The sequence below is a fragment of the Panthera leo genome, chromosome A1 (assembly GCF_018350215.1).
Source record: "Panthera leo isolate Ple1 chromosome A1, P.leo_Ple1_pat1.1, whole genome shotgun sequence".
NCBI classification, from domain to species: domain Eukaryota; kingdom Metazoa; phylum Chordata; class Mammalia; order Carnivora; family Felidae; genus Panthera; species Panthera leo.
In genome coordinates, this window is record NC_056679.1 from 47,296,368 (window position 1) to 47,322,188 (window position 25,821).

General features: G+C 34.8%; 1 protein-coding gene across 8 annotated transcripts in view; it reads left to right on the forward strand.

The window, feature by feature from the left end:
* Positions 1-25,821, forward strand: part of PIBF1 (progesterone immunomodulatory binding factor 1) — a 201,561-nt gene that overhangs the window by 104,906 nt on the left and 70,834 nt on the right. For all 8 annotated transcript variants that reach the window (XR_006199612.1, XR_006199615.1, XR_006199614.1 and 5 more), the window contains exons 11-13: positions 8,022-8,187; positions 13,980-14,130; positions 21,067-21,157. Coding sequence is in view for 5 of the 8 variants with exons in the window: in XM_042927768.1 (XP_042783702.1) it covers positions 8,022-8,187; positions 13,980-14,130; positions 21,067-21,157 (408 nt within the window). In the remaining 3 variants the exon portion in view is untranslated. The remainder of the gene's footprint in view (positions 1-8,021; positions 8,188-13,979; positions 14,131-21,066; positions 21,158-25,821) is intronic.

Consider the following 25,821-nt stretch of genomic DNA (forward strand, 5'->3'; position numbering starts at 1 on the left):
GAAGGTATGATTTACATATATAATGTGCATAGTAAACATTTTATGTATGAGAATATCAAAGATTGGTGAGGATGTGGAGAAACCATATTTCATACACTTTTGGTCATGTTTCAATACTATATGGCTATTTGGAGAAAATTGGGTAAAATCTATGAAAATTTAAAATCCTTTCACCTAGGGGCACCTGGGTGGCTCAGTCAGTTAAACGCTTGACTTCAGCTCAGGTCATGATCTCACTGCTCGGCTCGTGAGTTCGAGCCCCATGTTTATGCTGACAGCTCAGAGCCTGGAGCCTGCTTCGGATTCTGTGTCTCCCTCTCTCTCTGCCCCTGCCCGGCTCATACTCTCTCTCTCTCTCTCTCTGCCCCTCCCTAGCTCATACTCTGTCTCTCTCTCCTTCAAAAATAAATAAACATTAAAAAAAAAAATAATTTAAATCCTTTGACCCAACAATTCTACTTCATGATCTGTCTCCTAGAAAAACATTTACTTGTGCATAGGAAGCATTATTTAGGATAGTCTTGAAAGCACTGTATGTAATAAAAAAATTGGAAATAATCTGAACATTCATCAGTTTAGAATTAAATAAATGGATTGAAATTAAATAATCTGTCTGCATTGTGATCACCTCTATAGCAAATGAAAGGAATGAAGTACAGACAGGGAAAGATCCCAGAACATATTCTTAAGTGAAAAAAATAATTTATAGAGTATTTGTGACATGATGCCATTTTTTTAATAAATAAAAAGAAAAAAAGAGACCGATATATCCTTCTGTGTATAATACATGTGCATTGTTTTAAAAAAACTCTGGAAAAATACACAGAAAACTGGTAACAGTGTTTATCTCTAAAAGGAGAAATGAAGTTGAGAGTGGTGATGAAAAGATCTTTAATTGTTATTTGTAATATTTGAAACTTTCACTCTGAAGAATGGATTTGATAAAGTACTTACAGAATTGAAGATAAATTTGAAAATTTTTAATTGTGCAGAAAAGATGAGAAGGAAGTATATAAAAATTTAAACAGCAGTTACCATTATGAGCTTATAAATGATATTTTCCTCCTATTATTATGTAATCAGTACAAAAATTAAAAAGACATTTTTAAAAAGACACAGGTTATAAACAGTGAAAAGACATTTCTTATGTAGCTTATTAATTACCTAAGTATAAAAATGAAACAGTAACAGAATTGTTTGTTCAAATAAGTATCTGTTTCCTAGCCCTGTAAAATAGTTGCACTCATCCTGATTATCACCAGTTCATTTGTTAAAAACTGGGTCCTCTTTCTTTTATTTATTTCTTATTTTTTATTTTTTTAGAGAGAGAGTGCATATGCACGTACACATGCACATGATCAGGGGAAAAGCAGAGAGAGAGAGAGAGAGAGAGAGAGAGAGAGAGAGAACGAGAGAGCATCTTAAGCAGACTCCACACTCAGCACAGAGCCTGATGCGGGGCTCAATCCCACAACCCTGGGATCATGACCTGAGCCAAAATCAAGAGTAGGATGCTCAACCCTGAGCCATCCATGCTCCCCGCCTCTTTCTTTTAATTGCAATTCATGTAGATTAGACTCTCTAATAAATCCATTAGTGTAGTTTTGGTGCATAATTTTAACTACTGGTTTAAGTTACCAAGTTTCAAATAGGAGTGAACGACTTCTTTTGCCTTCATATATTTGATATCCTATCTCTTCTTTAAACAGAAAGTGTCTATATTATATAAATTTTAAATATGATGTATGGCCCGTAAATGTTTTCTTATTAATCAATTAGTTAAATTTTAGTGAACCTAATATGCTTGTCTTTACTCAAATATCACCTTAACAGAGAAATGCCTTCCCTGCCCAACCTCTTTAAAATAGGACCACCACTAATATCAATATCATTCCCTATTCCCTCACTCTACATTATTATTACAATTAGAATTTATTAGCATTATCACCCTCCACTTGTTTATCTCCCACCATTAGAATGGAAGTTCTTTGAAGAATAGTGATGCTATTTGTGGTTCGCTGGTACCTAATAATTGATACCTAACACAGTTAGGTGCACAATAAATATTTTTAAGTGAATTAGGTATTGATGAATGAAATATTTTGGTTAATGCAAAGTTAACCCTATATAAAATAGCAATTTTAAAAGAAGAAATTTAAAATATACTTTTGTAAAAATAATCATGTCTTCTTGTGCCTCATACTCCGTATGCTTTAAATACATAGTTGGTAGAACACTAGTTAATGTAATATTAGATATAGATCTATAAATATATACAGATATATAATGTTGAGAACCAGAAAAAAAAAAAAACCAACTTTAGACATAATGGAAAACTTAGTGGTTTTGTATCTTTAACCTAAGGCAGTTAGCTTTTCCTCAGCCACAGAAGCAGAAAATCCAAGCAACAGTTTTATCCCCCATTCTTAATTCAAGTAAGTGAATCTTAGAGTTTGGTTAATTACTCAGTAATTTATCCAGAGGCATTTTGAACATGTGATACAGGTCTACAAATGCGTGTGGTACAAGTCTAGAAACACAACCAAGGGGCACCTGGGTGGTTCAGTCGGTTAAGCATCCGACTTCGGCTCAGGTTATGATCTCATGGTTCATGGGTTCAAGCCCCGCATTGGGCTCTGTGCTGGCAGCTAAGAGCCTGGAGCCTGTTTAGGATTCTGTCTCTCTCTGTCTGTCTCTCTCTCTCTGCCCCTCCCCAGCTTATGCTCGCTCGCTCGCTCTCTCTCTCAAGAATAAACATTAAAAAAAATTTTTTTTAAGAAAAAAAAAGAAACACAACCAAAATTCTCTGTAAAAAGAATGAAAATGAGTCTTACTCCTGGGAATTATAAATAGCAGGCACAAAAGTAGTTAAGGTATGGATTAGTTATTAGCTCCACCAAAATGAGTAATTTGAAAAGGAACTGAACATCAATTCACTGAGGCCTTATTAACAGAACAAGCAGAAAGAGGAATCTGAGACAGCAAAGTAAACTGGGATTTGTAGCCCACCTGTGTGGGCAAGATGGCTTCTCAGGTGATTAGAGAGGTCAGCTTCTGCCCTTGTCAACTTCCATTTCCCACAGCATATTCCACCAAAGCCTTCCTATCTGGAGATTCGGGTCCCACCTCTGTTTCAAAGCACTCCTCTTACATGTAGCAAGTTAATCAGCAGTCTCAGCCCCCTTGGCTTGTGAAATATAGAATTAGATTATCCCCCTCGCACAAAGGATGCAGGGGTCCAGTCATATGACTGTTTGCTCCCATATCTTCCTCTGAGCCCCACAGTATATTCTCTGTATTGACCCAGACTACCTTTCAGTCCTTTCTCTCAGTTAATCTGCCTAATGCCTGACTCCTAAAAATCCTTCCCTGAACCCTTGCCAGTAACTGGAAATCCTATTACTTTGCTTAGCTTCTTTTGCCAATCTTCCTTGTGCAGGTTTTACTTCCTGTACTCTTTCTCTGCACACAGCTGTCCTCTGGCACGCAGACAGATGCTTGCCTCAACGGTTGCTCCACCCTCCCTCCAGATTGAACAAGCTTTCAAAATTTCTTAATGGAAGGACCACTTCCTGGTCCTGGTAATTATAGGAACCTCATGACTGAATACAATCTATTTTGGATATTTTGCCTTAGAATGGCTATCTATCAAATGAGATTAGATAATGATTCCGAATCAATATCCACTTTTAATATCGGGATAGCCATGAACATTTTGTGGACAAAATTCAAAGATCAGTTGTTGCTTCTTGTTGAAAAATAAAAACTGAGTTTAAATAAAAGGTTAATAATTACATAGGTCCTTCACCATTTTACCCAATGATAACCTTGTTGCTAGAGTTGGGAATAAGTCATATACACTTCTTGGCTTAATACATTGGAGTATAATGAGCAAAACCTTCACCGTAGTGTGTATGTTAAGTCTGCTCATGTAAATACTGTTATAAAAACCTCTTGTTACTCAGTATTTTAGGCAGTGCTTTTGTTTAAATTCATTCTCCCATTTCTGAGGATTGACTGCCACGCTCCTCTCTCCCACAGTTATTTCTCAGGATTGCAGAATTTGCCGTGCTGCTTGGGGTGAATTGGCCAGGGCCTGAGGGCACTTCCTAGGGGTCAGCAGGTTGGCAGCTCCCTATTTAATAGGTGATTTTCACCTTTTCACCTTTCTTCTCCTCATATGTCCAGCTTAAAAATCTGTTGTAGGGGCACCTGGGTGGCTCAGTCGGTTAAGCGTCCAACTTCAGCTCAGGTCATGATCTCATGTTCATCAGTTCAAGCCCCGCACTGGGCTCTGTGCTGACAGCCCAGAGCTTGGAGCCTGCTTTGGACTCTGTGTCTCCCTCTCTTTCTCTGCCCTTTCCCCCCCACTCACGTTCTGTCTCTCTGTCTCTCTCTCTCTCTCTCTCTCCCTCAAAAATATATAAAAACATACAAAAAATTTTTTTAATCTGTTGTAGTGTATTCCATAAGAGCAAATAAAATTAATTCTAGGACTTTATATTACTGTTTTTTTAAAGTAGTATGTGATATATGGGTGAGTCTTATGAAAACTGAAAACCCAGTTACAAATGTAGCGTAACCTAACCAAATTGAGGCCTGGGATGAGATCATTGTGAGGATTCTTGAAGATTCTGATTATACTTTTAACTTTATAGGAAATTAAACCTCTTAAGGTAACTGTGCTGAATTAGAATGTCAAACATAAGGTTGTTAACATGTGAATAATAATGACTTAGTTCAAATAAGATGTTCATATTATGAGGATAAGATGAGAAGTCTGAGTCAGCAAAGTAAAATGTGACAGGTTACATTAGCAAAACACAAAGCGGGAATTACCTGAGACTGAGACTGTTAGGCTGTGCTCTTGTCCTGGTCCGTTCCTCACTGCTGGAACTGCTTCTGCAGCTCTGATGTTTCTTCAGCATCTTCACAGTTCACTTTAATAAATTAATTATTACACAGACATGATGATTGGAAGCAGATTCTTTCATTGTACAAACAACGTAGGAGTAGATTAGTCCTTTAGAATTACCACTTGACTTACAGAATTATCAATTTATTAAACGTAGTGCTCTCAAATTTCTCAGAGATAACTATTGTTTTTTTAAGTTTTCAATATGGGGGGAGAGTAATAGTGCTGAAAGTAACTTTCAAGTTTTGGGTAATAAATAAGAACAGGTGGAGCTAAAAGCTAAGGCTTTAATTTCCTATTTGGAGTTGGCATTGATTACCTACAATGTCTTGAATCCATAAAAAGGCAGACTTTGCAGTTTAATCTTTTCAAAGCAATTTTAAAGATCAACATCACATTCTAAATGACTTAACTAGAATTTTTTTGTATAATGCAGTCTAGTGTCTTCCCTAGTTTAGCATACAAAATACATACTGATTTCTCACACCGTATACAATTATATTTATAAAACCACCTTCCCCAGGGAGTATTTTCACGTCAGTAAAATGTTGAATTAATAAGTGTTTGAGTGAAAGAATTTTTTTGCCATTTCATACCTATGAGCATGGCTATAATAAAAGAAAAACAGATAATAATAAGTGTTGATAAGGATGTGGAGAAATTGGCACCCTTATAACTGCTGGTGGGAATGTAAAATAGTCCAGCCACATTGGAGAGCGATTTGGCAATTCCTCAAAACTGAGAAATAGGGTGGCTATATGACCTAGGTATATAACCTATTATTTTCCTAGGTATATAACCAAGAGAAATGAAAACACGTTTACCCAAAAACTTAACACACAAATGTTCATAGCAGCATGACTCATAATAGCCAAAAAAGTGGGAATAACCCATATGTCCATCAACTGATGAATGGATAAACAAAATATGGTATATCCATACAATGGAATATTATTCAGATATAAAAAGGAATAGAATACCAATTCATGCTACATCGTGGATGAACCTTGAAAACATCAGCAAACCACATATTATACGATTCCATTTATATGGAATGTCCAGGGTAAGCCAATCCATAGAGTGAGAAAGTAGGGCAGTGGTAGGCAGGGCTTGGGGAGAGAGAGGAATGGGGAGTGATTGCTAAATTGACATGAATTTCTTATTTGGGTAATAAAAACATTCTGTAATTAGACAGTGGTGATACACAACTTTGTAAATATACTAAAAACTAAAAAAAATGAATTGTATACTTAAAAGGGTTAACTTTTATGGTGTATATATTATGTCTCAATAAAAAATTTTGTCAATGTTTGCTTATCCATACAAAGAATATTTTTATATATCTATAGTTATACATATCTATATATAACTTCTTATAATTTTCTTCATATATATGTATATGTGTGTGTATATATATATATATATATATATATATATATATATATATATATAAGCTTTCCCAAAAAGTTAAAAAGTTAAGCCCCCAAGCTGACATTCACCTGAAAGCCTTCCTGTATATTAAATCATATGTACCAGTATACATTGACCTTCCACCAATTTGAACGCCAGGTGTTTTCATCAAAGCTAAAAGAGTGCCAAGAGTGAAGCAGCCAGGAGCAAATACCTACTACCTGTCTTCTCTGATTATACTTTGAATGTTATTGTTATTGTCACTTGGTAAAATGACCTTTGAAAAGCTTATCTGGTCTCAGAAATGTCAGTTAAGAATATCATGTAGTAGTGGAAAGATCATTGCTGTAGAGTAGAATATAGCTGGACTTCAAACCCAACCTGAAATGTACTAGCAGCTTCTGCCTGTTAAAGAAATTCTTTGACATCTCTGAGCCTCAGGTTCCTCATCTGGCAAAAAATCCCTAATAGGGTTGTTGTAGGGATTAAATGAGATACCCTGAATAAAACAGACTGTACTCTCTGCTGCTTCCCTGCCGTACATATACTCTTATTTCTTCACTCTATGACGGTTCCCATCCCAAACATTATACACTCCGCCCCCGCCCCCCCCCCCCGTCACAAACACACGCACACACCTATATAAACCAAGTTATGTCTCCCTCCTTCACGTTCCCATTGAACCTAGGGATTGCCCTATTGAAGCACTTGCCATACTCTATTGAATTTTCATGTTTATTTGCCTATCTTCCCCAGAAAACTAACTTGTTTAAGGGAGGGGGGGACATTTTGTCTACCATTATATATACATTTGTCTAGCATAGTGACAAGCTGAATAAAATATTTGAATAAATGAATTTTTAAAAACATATCTAGCATTGTATTGGATTCATAATAGCTCCCTAAGACAAGATAATGTGTCTGTGTTTTCCTCTCTAGAGCATAATCATCTTGAAGCATTTTCAGATTTATAATATGTGGTGATTTATATATGGAAAAGGTTTTATTACTAGTTAGACCTATAAAATGAAGAAACTGTTCCTTATCTGTGTTACAATAGACTACTTGTTATACATTTTATACATTATTTGTAATTTGTACTTCTGTTTTCCTGTAATATCTGTGTGTGTATATATATATATATATATATATATGTGTGTATGTATATGTGTATGTGTATGTGTATATATATGTAAACATGTATACATTTACCAACTTAGAATTTTATTTTCTAAAAGTCCTAAGAATTTGCAGCTCAGGGTGCATATTTCATGCTATCCTCCATCTGACATTATTTAGACTTAGAAAGAAACAGCAAGCTTGGAAACAGTTTTGCTGTAGATTTAAGAAGACCTTCGAAATATATAGAAATTAAATCATTTTAAGCAATATAATTGAAACTTACTCTTTTATTTTAAATGTCTTACAAAATATTAATACTAGGCAATAATTATTTGGGGGTGGAAGGGATAAAAATAAAGGAACCATAGAGGTGGTTTAATTGGTGTGTTTTGTTCTCCAGACTTATCATATTTCCATACATATGGCTATCTAAATTATTTACAAGAGCTTTGCTGAATAAATATATGTTATTAACTGTATAAGATGGGAATATAGAAAAAGTAGATGTAATGTTTATGTTTATATAAATCATTGCAGTTTCTGTACAGTCTTATAATCATTCTGCTTCTTTCAGGTACAGAGAACTACAACTTAGTTCAGAAAGCAAAGTCACAGAATATCTCCATCAAAGTAAATTAAAATCTTTTGAAAGTGAGCGTGTTCAACTTATACAGGAGGAAACTGCAAGAAATCTCACACAGTGCCAGTTGGAATGTGAAAAATATCAAAAAAAAATAGAGGTACATGTACAAACTTTTCTTTTAAAATTAGCATAACATGGGGTGCCTGGCTGGCTCAGTGGTAACATGCAGCTCTGGATCTCGGGGTCGTGAGGTAGAACCCCATGTTGGACATAGTCTAATTTTAAAAAATAATAAATAGCAGAGCATAGCATGTGAGCTCAATTAGTACAAGGTCTGTATCATGTCGAGCTTTATTTTACTGTAGGACTTAGCCCTATGCTGCACATGCACGCAACGTGCATGCACGCACATGCGCACACAAGATAAATATATTTCAGAAATATGTGTACCACAAAGGACTGGAATTGTTAGAACACACAAAAAAAGAAAAAAATCTCATCCACTGTAACAACCAAAAATATATAATTACTTGGAATAATTTTAATAGGAATAGTACAGAGGCTATTATCAAGAAAAGCATTCAACTTCACTAATACATAAGAAGAAACCCCATGTTCCTGGAAGGCGATATTCAATATTACATATTTTTTTATTTCTATCAAGTAATATTACTTGCTGGCATGCTCTTTTTTAACTGAACAAAGTAATTATGTAATATAACTAGAAGGAAAAAAACAAAGTAATCAATTTTTGAAGAGATTGATAAAAAGAAATAATGAGAAGAAATACGTATCACATTTTAAAATGCATTCTGAGGCAAGAACAGTTAAAACCCACAAAAAAAAGTTCATAAGTGGTATCAAATACAAAGCTCAAGACCCATAATCACATGAATTTAAGAATATATTCGTTGTAAAGCTTATTTTGCAAATTACGGGGAAAGGTGGATTGGATAACAAACAGTGCTGTGATAATCATTTGAGTATTTCGAGAAAATAATTACTTCCATATTTCACACTGCATATCAGAATAAAACTCAGATGGATCCTATGTAAATGTAAATACAGAACTATAAAGCTATTAAAAGTAAATACAGATGAAATTTTAGATTATGTCTGTCTGGGGATTAATCTGTTGATCTGTTGATTAAAAGTAGGGGAAGAAACCATTTAGGAAAAATAAATGAAGACTGAAAAATAATACTTGTGTTATGTAGGAGAAAGGGCTTGTGTCCTTACTTTTGAAAGGTCTCTTACCAAGAGAACATACCTTCTTCCTCTTCTAGAGACTAGGTAGAAGGATTGTACTCTTTCCAAGAAAACACATGAAAATTGTTGAGAAATAGATGAAAACATGTATTTTCCCTAATAATGAAAGAAATATAAACTTTTTTCTACCTTTACATAGGTCTCTTTGTTGTTTTCAAACTGCTGGCAAGAGTACCCTTAAAAGGGGAATCTCATGCGCTTAGAAAATGGAACCTCTCTTGGGGAGGATAGTATGGTAACCTGTGTTAACGTCCTTAAAAAATTGATCCAGTAATTTTATTTTGTTTATTTATTTTTTTAACGTTTATTTATTTTTGAGACAGAGAGAGAGAAACAGAGCATGAACGGGGGAGGGTCAGAGAGAGGGAGACACAGAATCTGAAACAGGCTCCAGGCTCTGAGCTGTCAGCACAGAGCCCGACATGGGGCTGGAACTCACGGACCGCGAAATCATGACCTGAGCTGAAGTTGGCCGCTTAACTGACTGAGCCACCCAGGCGCCCCTGATCCAGTAATTTTAAAGGAATTTTACCTGAGGAAATAAGAGGGTTATATTAATGGCATACTCACAGCACTAAATATTACAGTAAAAATTGGAAGTTATTTATTCAAAAAACAATTTACAGTTAGTAGATTTTAAACTCTATATTTTGCTATATTCATGTATTATATGGTTACATGTAATAATATTCCTGAATATTTTAGATTTGTGGAAAATGCTCATTTAAAAATTTAAATGAAATAGGTATAATAATGTCATTAACATGATTAATTAGCTAATGATGTAAGTTTTCATTACAATAATGTCTCAGAGATTACATTTCTGGAAAGTATTCTGACAAGTAAAACTAAGATTAACAAGATAAAGGGTCCCAAAGAAAATAAAGCCTTAGAAAAAATATAAAAATGATATTAAATACATATATATATGTAAAGAAACAAATTATAGATAGTGTTTATTGTTTACTTCTAAAGCAAACCAGTGTTCAGCATTTAGGACTTTTTCAAATATATTATTCAGGAACCTACTGCAGTCATAATCTGCAACAGCAGATTCTCCAACACATTTTCAATTAGACTGAATTAGATCAGCTCTGATTTGGAATTCATCTTTTGCAAGTTATTGTTAAAATTTCATACCTAGCAAAATGCCTTTTTTTTTTTTTTTTTTCCCCAGATTGGATGACTGCTTAAGGATGTGTCTTGGGGCAGGTGGAAGGGAATGAGAGGTATATATAGGAAGAGAGGGAAGCAGTTCTCTCTCTCTCTACTTCTGAAACAAGCATTTCACTAAACAATACAACACACAGTGCTGATGTTTACTAAACCATTCTGTTTTTTTTTTTTTTTTAACCATTCTGTTTTATTATTTTTAGCTGGTTGCAATCTGAATTGATTTCATGACCTCTTAAAGGTTACAACTTGCAATATGAAAGCCAGTCTCCCATAGACCTCTACCCACTGGGTTGGTGAATGCAGCTGACTAGCAGTTGTTGTTTTTTGTGTGTAAGGGTTATGGAGAAACACCTCTGTAAAAAATACTGTTTTGTTTTGTTTTTTAAGTTTATATATCTATTTAGAGAGAGAGAGAGAGAGAGAGAGAGAATCCCAAGCAGGATCCACACTGTCAGCACAGAGCCCAACACAGGGCCTTATCTCACAAACCGTGAGATCATGACCTAATCCACAGTCAGGAGTCAGACACTTAACCAACTGAGCCACCCAGATGCCCCCAAAAATATTATGTTTCTAAAAACTATTGATAAAACTGAGGCATTAGGGGTATTTCTTACATTTCCTCCTCTGTTAAACCTAGGAGTCTTGAGAGGATAGAGATTATTCATTTATCATTGTGTCACCTATACCTAACACAGTGCTTTGCTCATGGTGGATGTTCAATAAATAATGAGTGAATGAATGGTTTGATGAATGTTAGTACAGCACTGTTGTTAGAATCCATTTTTCTGAAGTACTGGAAGGTATTTCTAAGACCATTCTTATTTATAATGAATTTGGGGGAGAAATAATCTTATAAAGGATAAAGATTATTTTATTTATGCACTTTTCTATGGCTTTTACCCAATATTCTCATTGATTTATAACTTGGCGACTATTTATTTTACTTTAATTATCAGTTGGCAAAGGCTGCCAAAACACTGGCTTTATATTTTTATCTCTTTTTATTTATTTATTTTTTTAATGTTTATTTATTTTTGAGAGAGAGACAGAGCACGAGCAGGGGAGGGGCAGAGAGAGAGGGAGACACAGAATCCAGAGTTGGCTCCAGGCTGTGAGCTGTCAGCACAGAGCCCAACGCAGGGCTCGAACTCACGAACTGTGAGATCATGACCTGAGCCGAAGTCGGACGCTTAACCGACTGAGCCACCCAGGTGCCCCTTTAATGTCTTTTAAAGCAGTCATTGACCTACAGTTTTGTATTATCATTAATTTTACATATAATTTTATATAATTCTGTATTATTCGATTATTTAAAGTAAAGAAATAGCCACTGTGAAAGCTTAGTATATAATGGATTTCTAAAAGCAGCTGATCTGTTTTGTGCATTCGTGGTCAAACTCAAATGTTCATATATTGGTTTTTCCTAAAGAATCTTTAATATAATAGCCTTCCATAGGTCCAGTAATCAAGCTTTTTTTTTTTTTTTTTGGCTTTTCAGAAACAATAATAAGTTTGTTTATAGAAACCACTCAGGCAAATCCATAGTAAAAGAGAATTCTCCACCATGGAGTCCAGAGGTGTTGGGTATTTCTGGGGATCTCTCCTCTGTTATGAAGAAAGAATTTTAAATTACATCTCTCAATTTAATAGTATTTTTTAAATCTTAAAATAATACTTTACGAAATATCCCATCTTCCACATTTTGATTATCTCCTGCAATATCCATTTCTGCAGTTTTGCCTTCTGTGGTTTTTGTTGAAGGAGTTGGAATACAAACAAATAGTATCAGCTGTCCTGTGAGAATAGTCATTTAACAACGTCATTACCGATACTCTCTTTTGACTGTGTAATTAGTGTCATCAGCCACCAAAGTCTTAATGAATTACATCTCAGTATAATAAATTCTATGAAAGCTCCAGATTATTTCACTGTCTAATAATTTAGTTATAACAAATTAATAAGTCTCTAGAAAACATATTCCCAAGTGACAAGAATGAAGAAGAAATAATACTAAAAGATGAATTTTCTTCTGTTGATCCAATCAGGGACACTAAAAATCATCCTGTAATTATCATCATTATTCCTATGTTATTCTTTCTTTATCCCCCCAAAGGAATAAGTTTGGAGGGTGGGAGATAATGTTTAAGTTATTTGAGTGGGAAATTTTGATGAAAATAATTGAAGGAAAATAAGATAGAATAGATTAAGGAAAATTAAATTGTAACTTCTGCTTGTTAAAACTGTAACTAAATCTTTATCTTCTCCTTTTTCCACATCAAAGAAAGCACACAATCATGTACATTTGTTGAGATGAACTTTGTGTCATTAAAGGAAATAGGTTGTGTTAAAAATTGTTTAATTATAGATAATTCAGAGTAATTAGGCCAGCGGATCTTTATTTCTATGAACCATTTAATACAAAGTTCTCATAATTCTTATAGCAGTAATGATATTTTTCAAACTTACTGTGTTCTAGGCATTCTGCTAAGCACTGTGAATTTATTATCTTATCTAATCCTTCCAACAATGTTTTGAGGGAGGCCTAGAAAGAATAATTAATTAAGTGCCTAAGATCCGAAACTAGTGAAGTGTCAAAGCCAGCATTGAAACCCAAATCTTTCTGGCTACAACCCATATTCTTAACCATAATTTTCTGTTGCTTTTAAGGAAATACTACATTACTTATGCTGTATTGGAAAGCAAGTGTAATACCACTCCATAATTTAATCTTAGCTAGTTAGTAAACTTTCTAAATAATTGGAATTTAAGCATTAAAACATTTCCTTTGTCATTAGAAATGTCTCTTTTTAAGTGAATTCATTATCAACATAGTGATTCTTTCAACAAATCACCATTAAAGAATGTAGAATTTTTTTGTTCTTACACAAAATAACTCCAATTTCCATGCCTTTTAAAATCTTTTTTAATAATTGTTTAAGTCCTTCCTTTCTATATAAAGGCATTTTCTGATACTGCCCCAGGTGGCACTTCATATGTCTCATCTCGGTTTGTTGCTTTGAATTTATGATTGTTCAAGAAGCCAGAAATCTTATTACAACCTTGGTAAGCATAGATGAAGTAAGCTCTGATGGAAAACTGAAGGGTGAGTGTATCGTTTTCACACCCAGTTTTGTAAGCTGAAAGCCTTTCTCCGTTGCTGCAGTTGCCAAATAAATGACCTCCAGGTAAGAATAGCATCTGTTGCGTTTTTTAGTTCTAACAAGCAAATGCTATTCTTATTCCTGTAACTATTTCTAAGTTTTAAATTTGTTGTTTATTCAGTTCATGCAGTAAAGTGGTTCGTAATTTTCAGTTACAAACAACTGAGTTATGTACCTTAGAAATAAATGTGGCTTCCTCAGTCATCTCAGTTGAGCTACTTTCTCCTCATATTTAAATCATTAGAGAAAAAAATTCAAAAGGCATTTTTGTGTCAACATTTTTGTCTTAACTGTTAATCTTTTTAATTCTGCCTTTGCAATTTTTTTCTTCCACTATTAGGTTTTAACTAAAGAATTTTATAGTCTCCAAGGCTCTTCTGAAAAACGCATTACTGAACTTCAAGCACGGAACTCTGAGTATCAGGCAAGGCTCGACATTTATGAGAGATTGGAAAAAGAGCTTGATGAAATAATAATGCAAACTGCAGAAAGTAAGTCGCCCACCACCTCACACACACAGCTTTTTTTCTGGCAGCACAAGGAACCTGGTATTGTTTCTAAAAACACTAATATATTTCTTTAAAATCCAATTGGTAACTTTTGAAAAATATGTATTTTATATTTTAATAATTAGTTGATGTCAGTTTCATTAGTTGGCATTTAAAAAATAGGTTGACTATATGGGTGGCTCAGTCAGTGTCTGACTTCGGCTTAGGTCATGATCTTGCAGTTCCTGGGTTGAGCCCCATGTCGGGCTCTGTGCTGACAGCTCAGAGCCTGGATCCTGCTTCAGATTCTGTGTTTCATGTTCTGGCGTTCTCTCTCTCTCTCTCTCTCTCCCTCTCTCTCAAAAATAAACATTAAAAAACCATTTTTTTAAAATAGGTTAACTACAGTAGATTTTATCTTTTCACTTATTTAGTTCCCTCATTGAACAATTAAATGTTTACATGTGCCAGGATATGGGTCCATGGAGTTCATGTGATAATTCTTGCTAGTCTAGATCCCTGGAAGAAACAAGCATATTAAAGATAATTAAAGTAGTGAGATATGTGCTGTTAGCAAGAAATAGTCATTTTGCAGTGGAAATACAGGAGCAGTCATAAGTTAATTCTACCTTTAAGGTGAGGAGTACGATACCTAAGAGGGGAGATGACTGACACTTTAAGTCTTGAAAAATAGAAATGTATTGAATGTACCGTGTTGTAATCCTTGACCTTTAATTTCTATGTGTTTCCTCTTGTTATGCTAGCTTCCTTTGTTATCCTGGACTTTAAGGAAATATTTTATTTTATTTTATTTTTTATTTTTATTTTTTTAAGTAGGCTTCCATGCCCAACATGGGGCTCGATTGAGGTCGTGACCCCGAGATCAAGAGTTGCATGCTCTACTGACTAAGCCAGCCAGTTTAAGGGAATATTTTAAATTAACCTTTCACTACTGACTGAGATATTTGCTACAGCACATTATTTTTGTTCAAAAGTCAGAAATGTCAGGGGCATTCTTATAAAAGTGGACTTAAACTTCAATTGAAGCTGAGGTTGAATTTGAATCTGTTTCGGGCACATTTTCCTGTAAAGGCTATGTTTGTTATATTTGTAGGCCAATTTAAGGAAAACTTAACTTTGGGGCGCCTGGGTGGCTCAGTTGGTTGGGCATCCAACTTCGACTCAATTCATGATCTCACCTTTCATGGGTTCGAGCCCTACGTTGAGCTCTGTGCTGACAGCTCAGAGCCCGGAGCCTGCTTCAGAATCTGTGTCTCCCTCTCCCTATGCCCCTCCACCACTCACACTCTGTCTCTCTTTCTCAAAAATAAGTAAACATTTTTTTTTTAATTTAAAAATAAAAAAGGAAAACATTTCATTCCTATCATTATCTTTTTTCCACTTTTAGGGTCAGTATCTGATAACTGCAACAGTTTTCAAATTTGTCCTCAGTTTCTTTGCTGGAGTCAGAGTAATCTTTAGAAAATAGATTTGATTGTAGCATACCCCTGCTTTAATACCTCTGTGTCATCATCTTTAGACAGCATAAAGTCATATTCCTTAGCATGACTTTATTTATACACTCTCCTTTATAGTTTATGCCTTTCCATTTCCTGTCATTGCATATTATTTGAAGTTTCCATATACTCGTATCTTCATAACTTTGCATATGTCCCTCTGTCTAAACAAATCAGGAGTAGAGCAGAACTTCCTCAGTCTGATAAAGGATATCTACAAAAAAATCTACAGCTAATATCATACCTAATGATGAAATATTAAATGCCTTCCTGTTAAGGGATAGTACAAGGCAGGATTTCTATTTTTATAACTTACATTAAACATTGTAATGCCATTTAAAATATTTTTTATATTCCATTTATATGGAAATTCAGGGGCCTTTTAAAAGGCCCACTTTTAATAATAACAGTACACACCTACTGGAATGACTGAAATTAGAAGACTGGCTATAGCAATGTTAGTGAGAATATAGAACAACTGCAATTTGTTATAAAACCAAACAACCTATCCAGTAATCCAGCAATCCTATGTTGATATATTTTGCCCTAGAGAAAAGACAGCATATGCACACAAAAGGACTTATACTAGGATATTCACAGGAGCTATATTCATAATCATTAAAAACTGGCAACAGGCCTAGCAACTATCACAGGAAAATGGCTAAACAAACCATCACACATTTTATACTGTGGAATACTACTCCGCAATAAAAACAAACTACTGATTCCTCAACAACATGGATGATTCTGAAAAACTTTATGTTTAGTCTAAGAAACCTTTTATGACTAAATTTATATAAAATTCTAGAAGAGGGAAAACTATAGTGGGGAAAAAAAGTAGAACAATGTTTGCCTCTAAGGATGGTTGTCACCAAAAATTAACTGGGAAGAAAGATATTAGGGAACTTTCCAGGTTGTTGGAATGTTCTGTATCTTAATAGGGCTTGTGTTACACATGTGTGTATATTTCTCAGAACTCATTGAATGGTAGAATTAAGATTTGTACCTCTTACCATATGTAAATTTAATTTTTTTTTACCATATGTAAATTTAATTTTTTTTTTAAAAACTATAAATATTGAACTGTAGTTGGTAATATACGTGTTGAATTGTTGAGATGAGGGGCAGATATCTGCAGCTTATTTGGAAATATATCAGGGGCACCTGGGTGGCTCAGTTAAGCGGCTGACTTCACCTCAGGTTCATGAGTTTGAGCCCCATGTCAGGCTCACTGCTGTCAGCACAAAGCCCTCTTCGGATCCTCTGTCCCCCTCTCTCCCCCCGCCACCCACTCTCTCTCTCAGAAAAATAAATAAACATTAAAAATTTTTTTTTAAAAACACCAAAAAAGTAAGATAGATTCATGGGTGTATACAGTGATGGACAGGCATGTGATAAACTACATACAATGCAACATTTAATTTAGAATCCAGATGTTGAGTATATGGGTGAATGCTATAGACATCTTTCATCTCTTCCACATGTGCAAATATTTTCTTAGTAAAATCTTTAGAAAAAATACAAAAATAGAGGCACCTGGGTGACTCAGTCAGTTAAGCATCTCACTTTGACTCAGGTCATGATCTCACGGTTTGTGAGTTCGAGCCCCGCATTGGGTTCTGTGCTGACAGCTCAGAGCCTGAGCCTGCTTTGAATTCTTTGTCTCCCTCTCTCTAACCCTACCCCCTACCCTCTCAATAATAAATAAACATTAAAAAAAATTTTTTTAATACAAAAATAAATTTTTGCTATGCTATCGTATAAACCATCTTCAAATCATCTTAGAATAAAATATATTTACTTATACTTGGAAGATCAAGAAAGTAAGTTCATGTCTATATGTTCACAATGGAAATTAGAATTAGAATATTCCTTGTTTCTTTTTTAAGTTTATTTATTTACTTAGAGAGCGTATGTGCTCTGTCACGGGAAGAGGAGCAGAGAGAATCCATGCTGACAGTGCAGAGCGTGTCCCAAGGCTTGAACTCACAAACTGGGAGTTCATGACCTGAGTCGAAATCAGGAGTCAGACACTTAACTGACTGCGCCACCCTGATGCCCCAGAAATTAAAATGTTCCTATCCTTATTTAAAGAATACTTGTTAATGAAAACTTCAAAGATACAGTACAAAACATTCTTTTTTAGTACTACAGTGGGTATGATTTTCAAAGGGTCACCATCTAATACAGAAAATTTCACCTGATATGAAGAGGGTTAGACTTCATCTGTTAAGATGTCACCATGTCAAATGACATAACCTATTCACACTTGAATTGCCTTTTATAATTAAGTATATTATTTGGATTTTTGAGGGGTTTAGTTTTCAAAGACCTCATCCATTTGTTAAAAATAGTATTGACTAGAAACTAAATAAATTCAAATATAAAAAGAAAACCAGATTTCTAGTTGTCAGATTCTAGAACCTGCTGTCCATTTCATCTTACTTGTAACCTCTGCTAGGCATTTGTCACATTTCTCAAGACTCTTCTCTTGCCTCTTGAATCACCTGTCTTTGATTGTTTCTTCTCCATTGCTTTTATTGTCTCTTCTTCTAGCTAACTCTACCGAATACTTCACAAGGGTTTTCCCATTATCCTCTTCAATTTTTACTTAACTTACCTACTCTCTGGATAATCCTAGCCCTTTCCACAATTCCATTTATTGTCTGTAGGCTAATGTTCCATAGATCTGTAAAGAGTTCCTAGAGTCATTAAAAATTTAACATTTCTCGGGGCACCTGGGTGGCTCAGTCAGTTGAGCGTCCGACTTCGGCTCAGGTCACGATCTCACGGTCCGTGAGTTCGAGCCCTGCATTGGGCTCTGTGCTGACAGCTCAGAGCCTGGAGCCTGTTTCGGATTCTGTGTCTCCCTCTCTCTCTGACCCTCCCCCGTTCATACTCTGTCTCTCTCTGTCTCAAAAATAAATAAACATTAAAAAAAAAATTTTTTTTTAATTTAACATTTCTCACATTTATTTTTTCTTCTCTAAAACTTACTAATTTTATTGTATTCTTGATCTGTTAATAAGGTTAAAGTCTGATTACCATCCAGCTTTTGTCAACCTCCATGTCTCCCTCATTCTCTCTAGTGCCTCCTCTCACCTCCACACCTATTCAGTTGTCTAGCATCTAACTTTTTTTATTCATCCTCTCTTGCTTTTCTGGACTGTTCTTCAACTGGATTATTACCATAACTTGTGAGGAGTTCTCTGTGCTACAATAGGCCATCCTTTTCCCCATTGTTAGAATTTTTTTCTGCAATATCAGCATCAGCAACAAAGATCTTTTGGTCATGTTACCTTTCTGAATTAGTCTCTGTTAGTTTCTTGTTGACTGTGGAATAAAAATCCAAACTCCTTAGCCTAGCAAATAAAATTTCCTTCCATTCACAATTGGAACTAAGCCTATCTTTCTACTACCGTTGTTCTCTAAGTGAACTCCAACCACTTACCTCATAATTACTAAAATGTCACAGCTCTGTGCCTTTACACATGCACAGGCCCTCCTGTCCCTTCTCTATGAACGTTTGTCTCCCCACAGCCTCCTGATGCTTCTAGCTTGAGAAAAATGGTGGCACTCAGATATAGATGTTCGGTGCTCTGTACTTCTAAGACACATTCATATCTCCTTAGTACCATCTACCATTGTTTCTATAATTAAATCACCAATAGAATAGTTATCCTATGAGTTACTAATCCATTAGGTATTAAACTCAAATTTCAGATGTCCATCGATTTCTAACTGATGGGTTTTTGAGATATTAACTGAATTTACCCTCTTCCTTCTGAATTTTGAGACAAGAGTCAGGTAGGTGTCTAAATAACAGCACTAATAGAGCTATTTTGCCATTCTGATAGAGCTGAATTGGAGAACTCATCTTGAACCTATGATAGCTGGTAACACTATTGGCAATGACCTATATCATCTCTTGCTTCTACATTTACCTGACAACTAATAACTCTATTTCTGAAAACTGACCCTGGTTTACCATGAAAACTAGGGATAAAATTGAAGGACAACAAGAAAAATCTTATTAAAATTCTTACTATACTGTAAAAGGATCAGTCAACAAATACATGCATATTACAGTAATGGGCCTCCAAATAGCTTCACTTAGTAGTGTAAAATATGTGGCTTTGTTTTAAGTCTGAAACATTTCTGAGAGGTTTCTCTTTTTAATGTTAAAATATGATTGTTAAAAAATGTTATAAAAATTGTTAAATGTCATTGACTGCTTTTATATGAGCTAGTAAACCTTTAGTTTTTATGAACTTTAAGTATTTTTTAATCCCAGTTTACAGTAAAATTGCCATTGCATTTAAACTTTTTAACCATAATGTTAACCTGTCAGTTAAAATTCCTTCTGAAAAAGAGTGATGTGACAATGGCAGAATTTAAAAGTAAATGGTTTTGCTGTATTTTTTTGTAATAAAAAAAAAAGGCTATCAATACATTCTCAGGACTGCACATTTTCTTCACAGAGTAGCCTACTTAAATACACAATTTCATTATTACAAGTTAAAATTAACTTGTTCTGATAAAATAGTGAACATCTTTCCTAATTAAAAGTAGTCATTTCTTAGGGCTCTTGGGTGACTCGGTTAAGCATCTGACTTCAACTCATGTCATGATCTCGCATGGTTCATGGGTTTGAGCCCTGTGTCGGGCTCTGTGCTGACAGCTCAGGGCCTGGAGCCTGCTTCACATTCTGTGTCTCCCTGTCTGTCTCTGCCTGTCCCCCACTTATGCTCTGTCTGTCTCTCTCTCTCTCTCTCTCTCAAATATAAGTAAATATTTTAAAAAATAGTCATGTCTTTTATCAAGAAGAGAAATAATGAAATTGATGTTATTGTTACTTATTTATAATTACAAAACATACTTTCCATGCAAAAATCCTAGAATCACTCAGAATATCACAGCATCTGTATTATTATGCTTTATTTAAAAAAAAATTTTTTTTAAGTTTATTTATTTAGTTTTAAGCAAGAGAGCAAGCGGGGTAGGGACAGAGAGAGAGGGGAGAGAATCCCAAGCAGGCTCTGCACCATTAACACAGTGGCCTATGCAGGGCTCAAACTTACGAACCGTGAGATCGTGACCTGAGCCAAAACCAAGAGTTAGAGGCTTAACCGACTAAGCCACCCAGGCGCCCCTTAAATTATTATGCTTTATAACAAGAAAATTTAACATGTCCTATGATGCAAGCCATTACACCTTTTAAAAATAAATGGAACAAATTTAAGCAACCATATACTTTAAGAAATATGCTCTACTTACAAATGGACTGTTTGAGATTGTGCATTAGCCCTTTTTAATGTTCTTATGCTCCCTGATTCGTATGACCTCTTTTATTTTCACTTTTGCTGTGCTTTTTAAGAAAAAAACCCACTTATTTTACATCATACACTTTAATATTTTTCAGTTGAAAATGAAGATGAAGCTGAAAGGGTTCTTTTTTCCTATGGCTATGGTGCTAATGTTCCCACAACAGCCAAAAGACGACTAAAGCAAAGGTAAAATCAATATATATTTGTTTTACTTATCTACTCAAGCTAAATGTAATTACATTATGCTTTTTGATAATGTGCAAAGTAAAGTTACTTTATTCTTAGTATGCATAAATATTAAATTGCTCACAAAATAAAGCACAGTAAGTTATAATCCTGCATTTCATGTATTTTTAAGTGAGTTTAATGATCAATAAACTAGAAGTGTACATTAGTATTTTCCTAGAATTAGATTCAGTGATAATGACACCATTGTGATTTTATTTTCACATTAATTTCAAGTGTGCTACAAATGCGTTTGTACGAACAGTTTTCAGATTAAAATTAAATAGGCTTCCTTTTTCTCTTGTTTTTTATTCACCTGTGTACATTCCTTGATATATACTTGAGAAAGAGAAAGAGGGACACAGAGAGAGAGATGAGATAGCACATTATATTATGATTAAAAGTAGGGGCATTAGGTAGGACACTTGTTGGGATGAGCACTGGGTGTTACATAGGGGATGAATCACCAGAATCTACTCCTGAAATCATCATAGCACTATATGCTAACTTGGATGTAAATTAAAAAAGAAAGAAAGAAAGTATAAAAGACTTTGTGAAGACCAAGAAAATTTGGGGGAGATCCACTAGTGATTTTGTGAGATTCTGTTTAAAGTATACTATGGGGCACCTACCTGGGTGGCTCAGTCGGTTAAGTGTCCAACTTTGGCTCAGGTTATGATCTCACGGTCCGTGAATTCAAGCCCCGCATCAGGCTCTGTGCTGACAGCTAAGAGCCTGGAGCCTGCTTCAGATCTGTGTCTCCCTCTCTCTCTGCCCCTCCCCTGCTCACGCTCTATCTCTGTCTCTCAGAAATAAATAAATGTTAAAAAAAAAATTTTAAGTACACTAAGAGAGAAATTGTACCTATATTAATCAGTTTTCCAGTTGACCTAGCTAAATTTTTTTTTATCTAACTTCTTTCTCTCACTTTAACTCATCCTCCTATGCAAAAACATCTGACTGTCCCATATGCTACCATATCACATCTAAATATTACTGCCAGACTTCCAGGCCCTTCCACATGCCCCCACCTCTCCAACTTTCCTTGCCTCTCTACCTAAAATCAGGGTAGTCTATCTCTATGCCTATAAACATCTATTTGCTCCATACCACATAATAGAGCATTTATCTTATCTCATTAGCTCTTGTTTCCCACATCATTTCCCCAGCCAAATGGAAGGTTCCTGAAGGTCAGCAATGATATCTTTTGTTTATTCTCTGTCTCTACCTAGCATGGTATAAGATACCTAGTAGAATTGTCTGTTCATCTGAGTATTTGAGGATTCAAATCTGCTTGTTTATCTTTTTTTTTCAATGTTTTTATTTTTTTTTAAAGAGAAAGAGAGTGCACACACGCAGGGGAGGGGCAGAGAGAGAGAGAGAGAGAGAGAGAGGGACAGAGGATCAGAAGTGGGCTGACAGCAAAAAGCCCAATACAGGGCTCAGACCCACAAACCATGAGATCATGACCTGAGCCAAAGTCAGACACTTAACCAACTGAGCCACCCAGGCATCCCAACTGCTTGTTTATCTTTTATTTTTATTTGAGTTGATTTAAGTGTTTAGAGACCTTACACATTATGTAAGAAAAACAATTCATCTGAACTCTTAATAGTTTTGTAGAAACTTTGAAGTGATGGCTAAGAGAATAAAATGTCTTTAACGCTATGATGTAAGATATAGGCCATTTTATAACAAAACAAATGGGTGCTTTGAATGTATGTCTCTTACTGGTTAAACTAAATATCTGGAAGAATTTTAGACCAAGGATAGATGACTGTCAAGTATTATTTTATAGTTGGAATGGTTAATTCTGTCTGGTGAAGGTGCAAGTATTTCTAAATTATGTATTATTTGAAAAATGAGCTGTAGTCCCATCCCATTCCCCTTCTCTGCTCAGTCCCTCATGAGTCATTAAGGATGACCTAGGCTATTTTGTAATTTTCCCCGTATAACTGTTTTTGAGCATTATATTGCCTAGGGGGGAATAGAAATACACTTTTGTGGGGAAGAGACTTCTTGGTCAGTGGTAAATGCTTGGTATATACTAAAAATTGAAATTTGAAGGAAAAAGTCTATTCTCTTCTTTTTTAGCATATGAATCCTTCCAAAGAATCTTTGTCACAAGGAAAAAAGAATTTTGCTGTTGTAAGCTTTTTTATTTAGCCCTAAATGCTGAGTTCCTCTAAAATTGAAAGCAATTATTGCTGTTACCTTACTTTTTTTTAAAGAATTTCCAAAAACAGATGTTGATTCCTTAATAATTAGAGTGGAGATTCAAAGAACCACAACTGATTCATATTCTGAATAATTTTAACTATCCAAATATTTCTGAAGATTTTATCACTGAGCTATCTGTGTGCCTTGAACAAGTGCCTAATGGGCATACTATTAATATCTCCTACCAGCTGGTGCCAGGCATTCGTCTCATGGTGAACCAGAGGGTTATTTTGAGGAAGTGCTTCTCAGGTCATCTAAACTGAGTGAAGGGAAAGTAAGTCTAGATATCCAGAGAGGACGTTTATGTATTCCTTCAACATCTTTTATTGAGTACCTACTATATGCGTAAAATTGAGCAGTGGCAAAGAGGATCCCTCTTTTAGGGTCTGACACATATCCAAAGTTTGCAAAGTCTGTATTTCACTTTCAGTAGCTATTTGTAAAGAAGTCAATGGCTTCATTCTCTGTTTAACTGATTTAAGATGAAAGCAATGTAACCTTTGAGAGAGTCTATATTTAATTCTTCACATTTAAAATTAAAGCAATAGAAACTGAAGGTGCATTATAAAACAACTCAATCAGAACGGCAAATGAAATGTTTGCATAATGAAGTTTTCATTATACATTAGTCTACGCCAAGATACATGAGAATTTCAAAGGAACTTACTTTTCAACTACTATACACTTAGTATAGTAAGTAAATGGTACACTTAGTACCATTCATACTAAGTTCAGTGTGAAATCTCATACATTCAACAGCCAGGTTTAGGTACTTTAGGTTAACGCTTAATTGGAACAGATTTCTGATTATAAAAATATTATGTTTATTTTAGAAAATTGTTAGTAATCCTACCATCCAAAGGTAACCATTCAAAAATGTATAATAGATATACATATGTCTTCTTGCATATTTAGGGTATTAAACATGGGAAGTTTAATATTTTTTCTTACAACTCCATCTTGAACGTTTCTCGTATCACTGAATAGTCTTCAAAAAGATAATTTTTAATAGTTATCCAAACCTTTAATTGTTAGGCCTTCTGCTTTGAGTTTCATGTTGTTGTTAATAAATTCAATAGTCACTGAAAATATTCATTGGTTACCTGTTGCTACTCAAGGTATATTATGAAATTAAAGTGAGAAAATGGATGCAAATTTCACCACACAGTCCTTGGCACACAGTGGGTTATTTAGGAAATGTTAACTGGTTATACCAGTTAATGTTTCTTAGAGTAAATTACACAGTTGATTTTAGAGGAAAAGCTAGTGTTCCAAAAACTTTAGGTACAATTTAAGGTTTTAATTAAAATCATTTTGTTTGAGAATTGTAATGAGACTTTTTAAAATAATTAGTCGAGACACTCCCCTGGACATGAAACCGGTTTTGAGATTTTTTGGTATCTGTCAATCAATCTTAAGACATATACTGTAATGCCAGTTTCCTATAAAAAAGTAGCAAAATTAGCTTTTGTAGTTTGAAAAATAACTCCCAAAAACTGTCTTTTAAGCACATTGTAATTATCAAATAAGCTTACTCACAGGTTGACGTTTCAGTGGAGATATGAACAATAACTAAATATCACATTAAACTCTTTCTGGGACAAAGTTGCAGTAAGTTAAAAGGGCTTATACAATTAAGTAGATTAAAATGAAATGGGCTCTTCTTGACTTGACTAAACTTGAAAATCTGAAGTAATGTTTTTGTTTCGGTCATGATTGTTTTGAAAATAGCAAACAAGATTTTCTGGTTACATGTTTTGGTTATGCTCTTTAACCTGCATCTTAATTGGGGAACTGCCAGGCACTAGCGTGGTCTTAGTGTGCGCTTCTCTGTTTGCTTTGGCAGATCTGAATGAAGAGCTGTTTCTGAAGGTTTTTAAACCTTTCAAACTGCTAGATTTACTGCATACTCCAGACCTTTTGTTTTAGTTTCTGTCTAGTTTTATAAAGAGTGTTAAGTTGAAATTTTCACAGTACATTGAACCTTATAATAAAGGAAAATATTAAAGCTGAGAAAACTTTTTTTTCCTCTAGCAGACTTTTGTGTAAAATGAAAATGTTTCTCTCTTTCTTCTCATGTGAGAGTATGTGAGTTGTCATTTTTGTCCTTGGGGAAAGTTGTTCTTATTTGGGTTTGTTTTTGGAATAGTCCTTTAAAAAGTTACTGCCATTCTATTCGTGATCAACTTGAGAGTTTAAACCTATAGAAGAACCTAGAGAAAGTGTCATATGACTGTAGATAATCAGCTTGAGACCATTATTTGGTTTTCAATAATTACCAGTAGAGCAGGCAGTATAGGTGCCAACGTGAGGAGTTCTGAAGCTAGAATCATTCTGGTACGTGTGCCCCTTTTTTGGAACCTTTTTTTTTTTTTTTTTTTTTTTTTTTTTTTTTATGCCATACT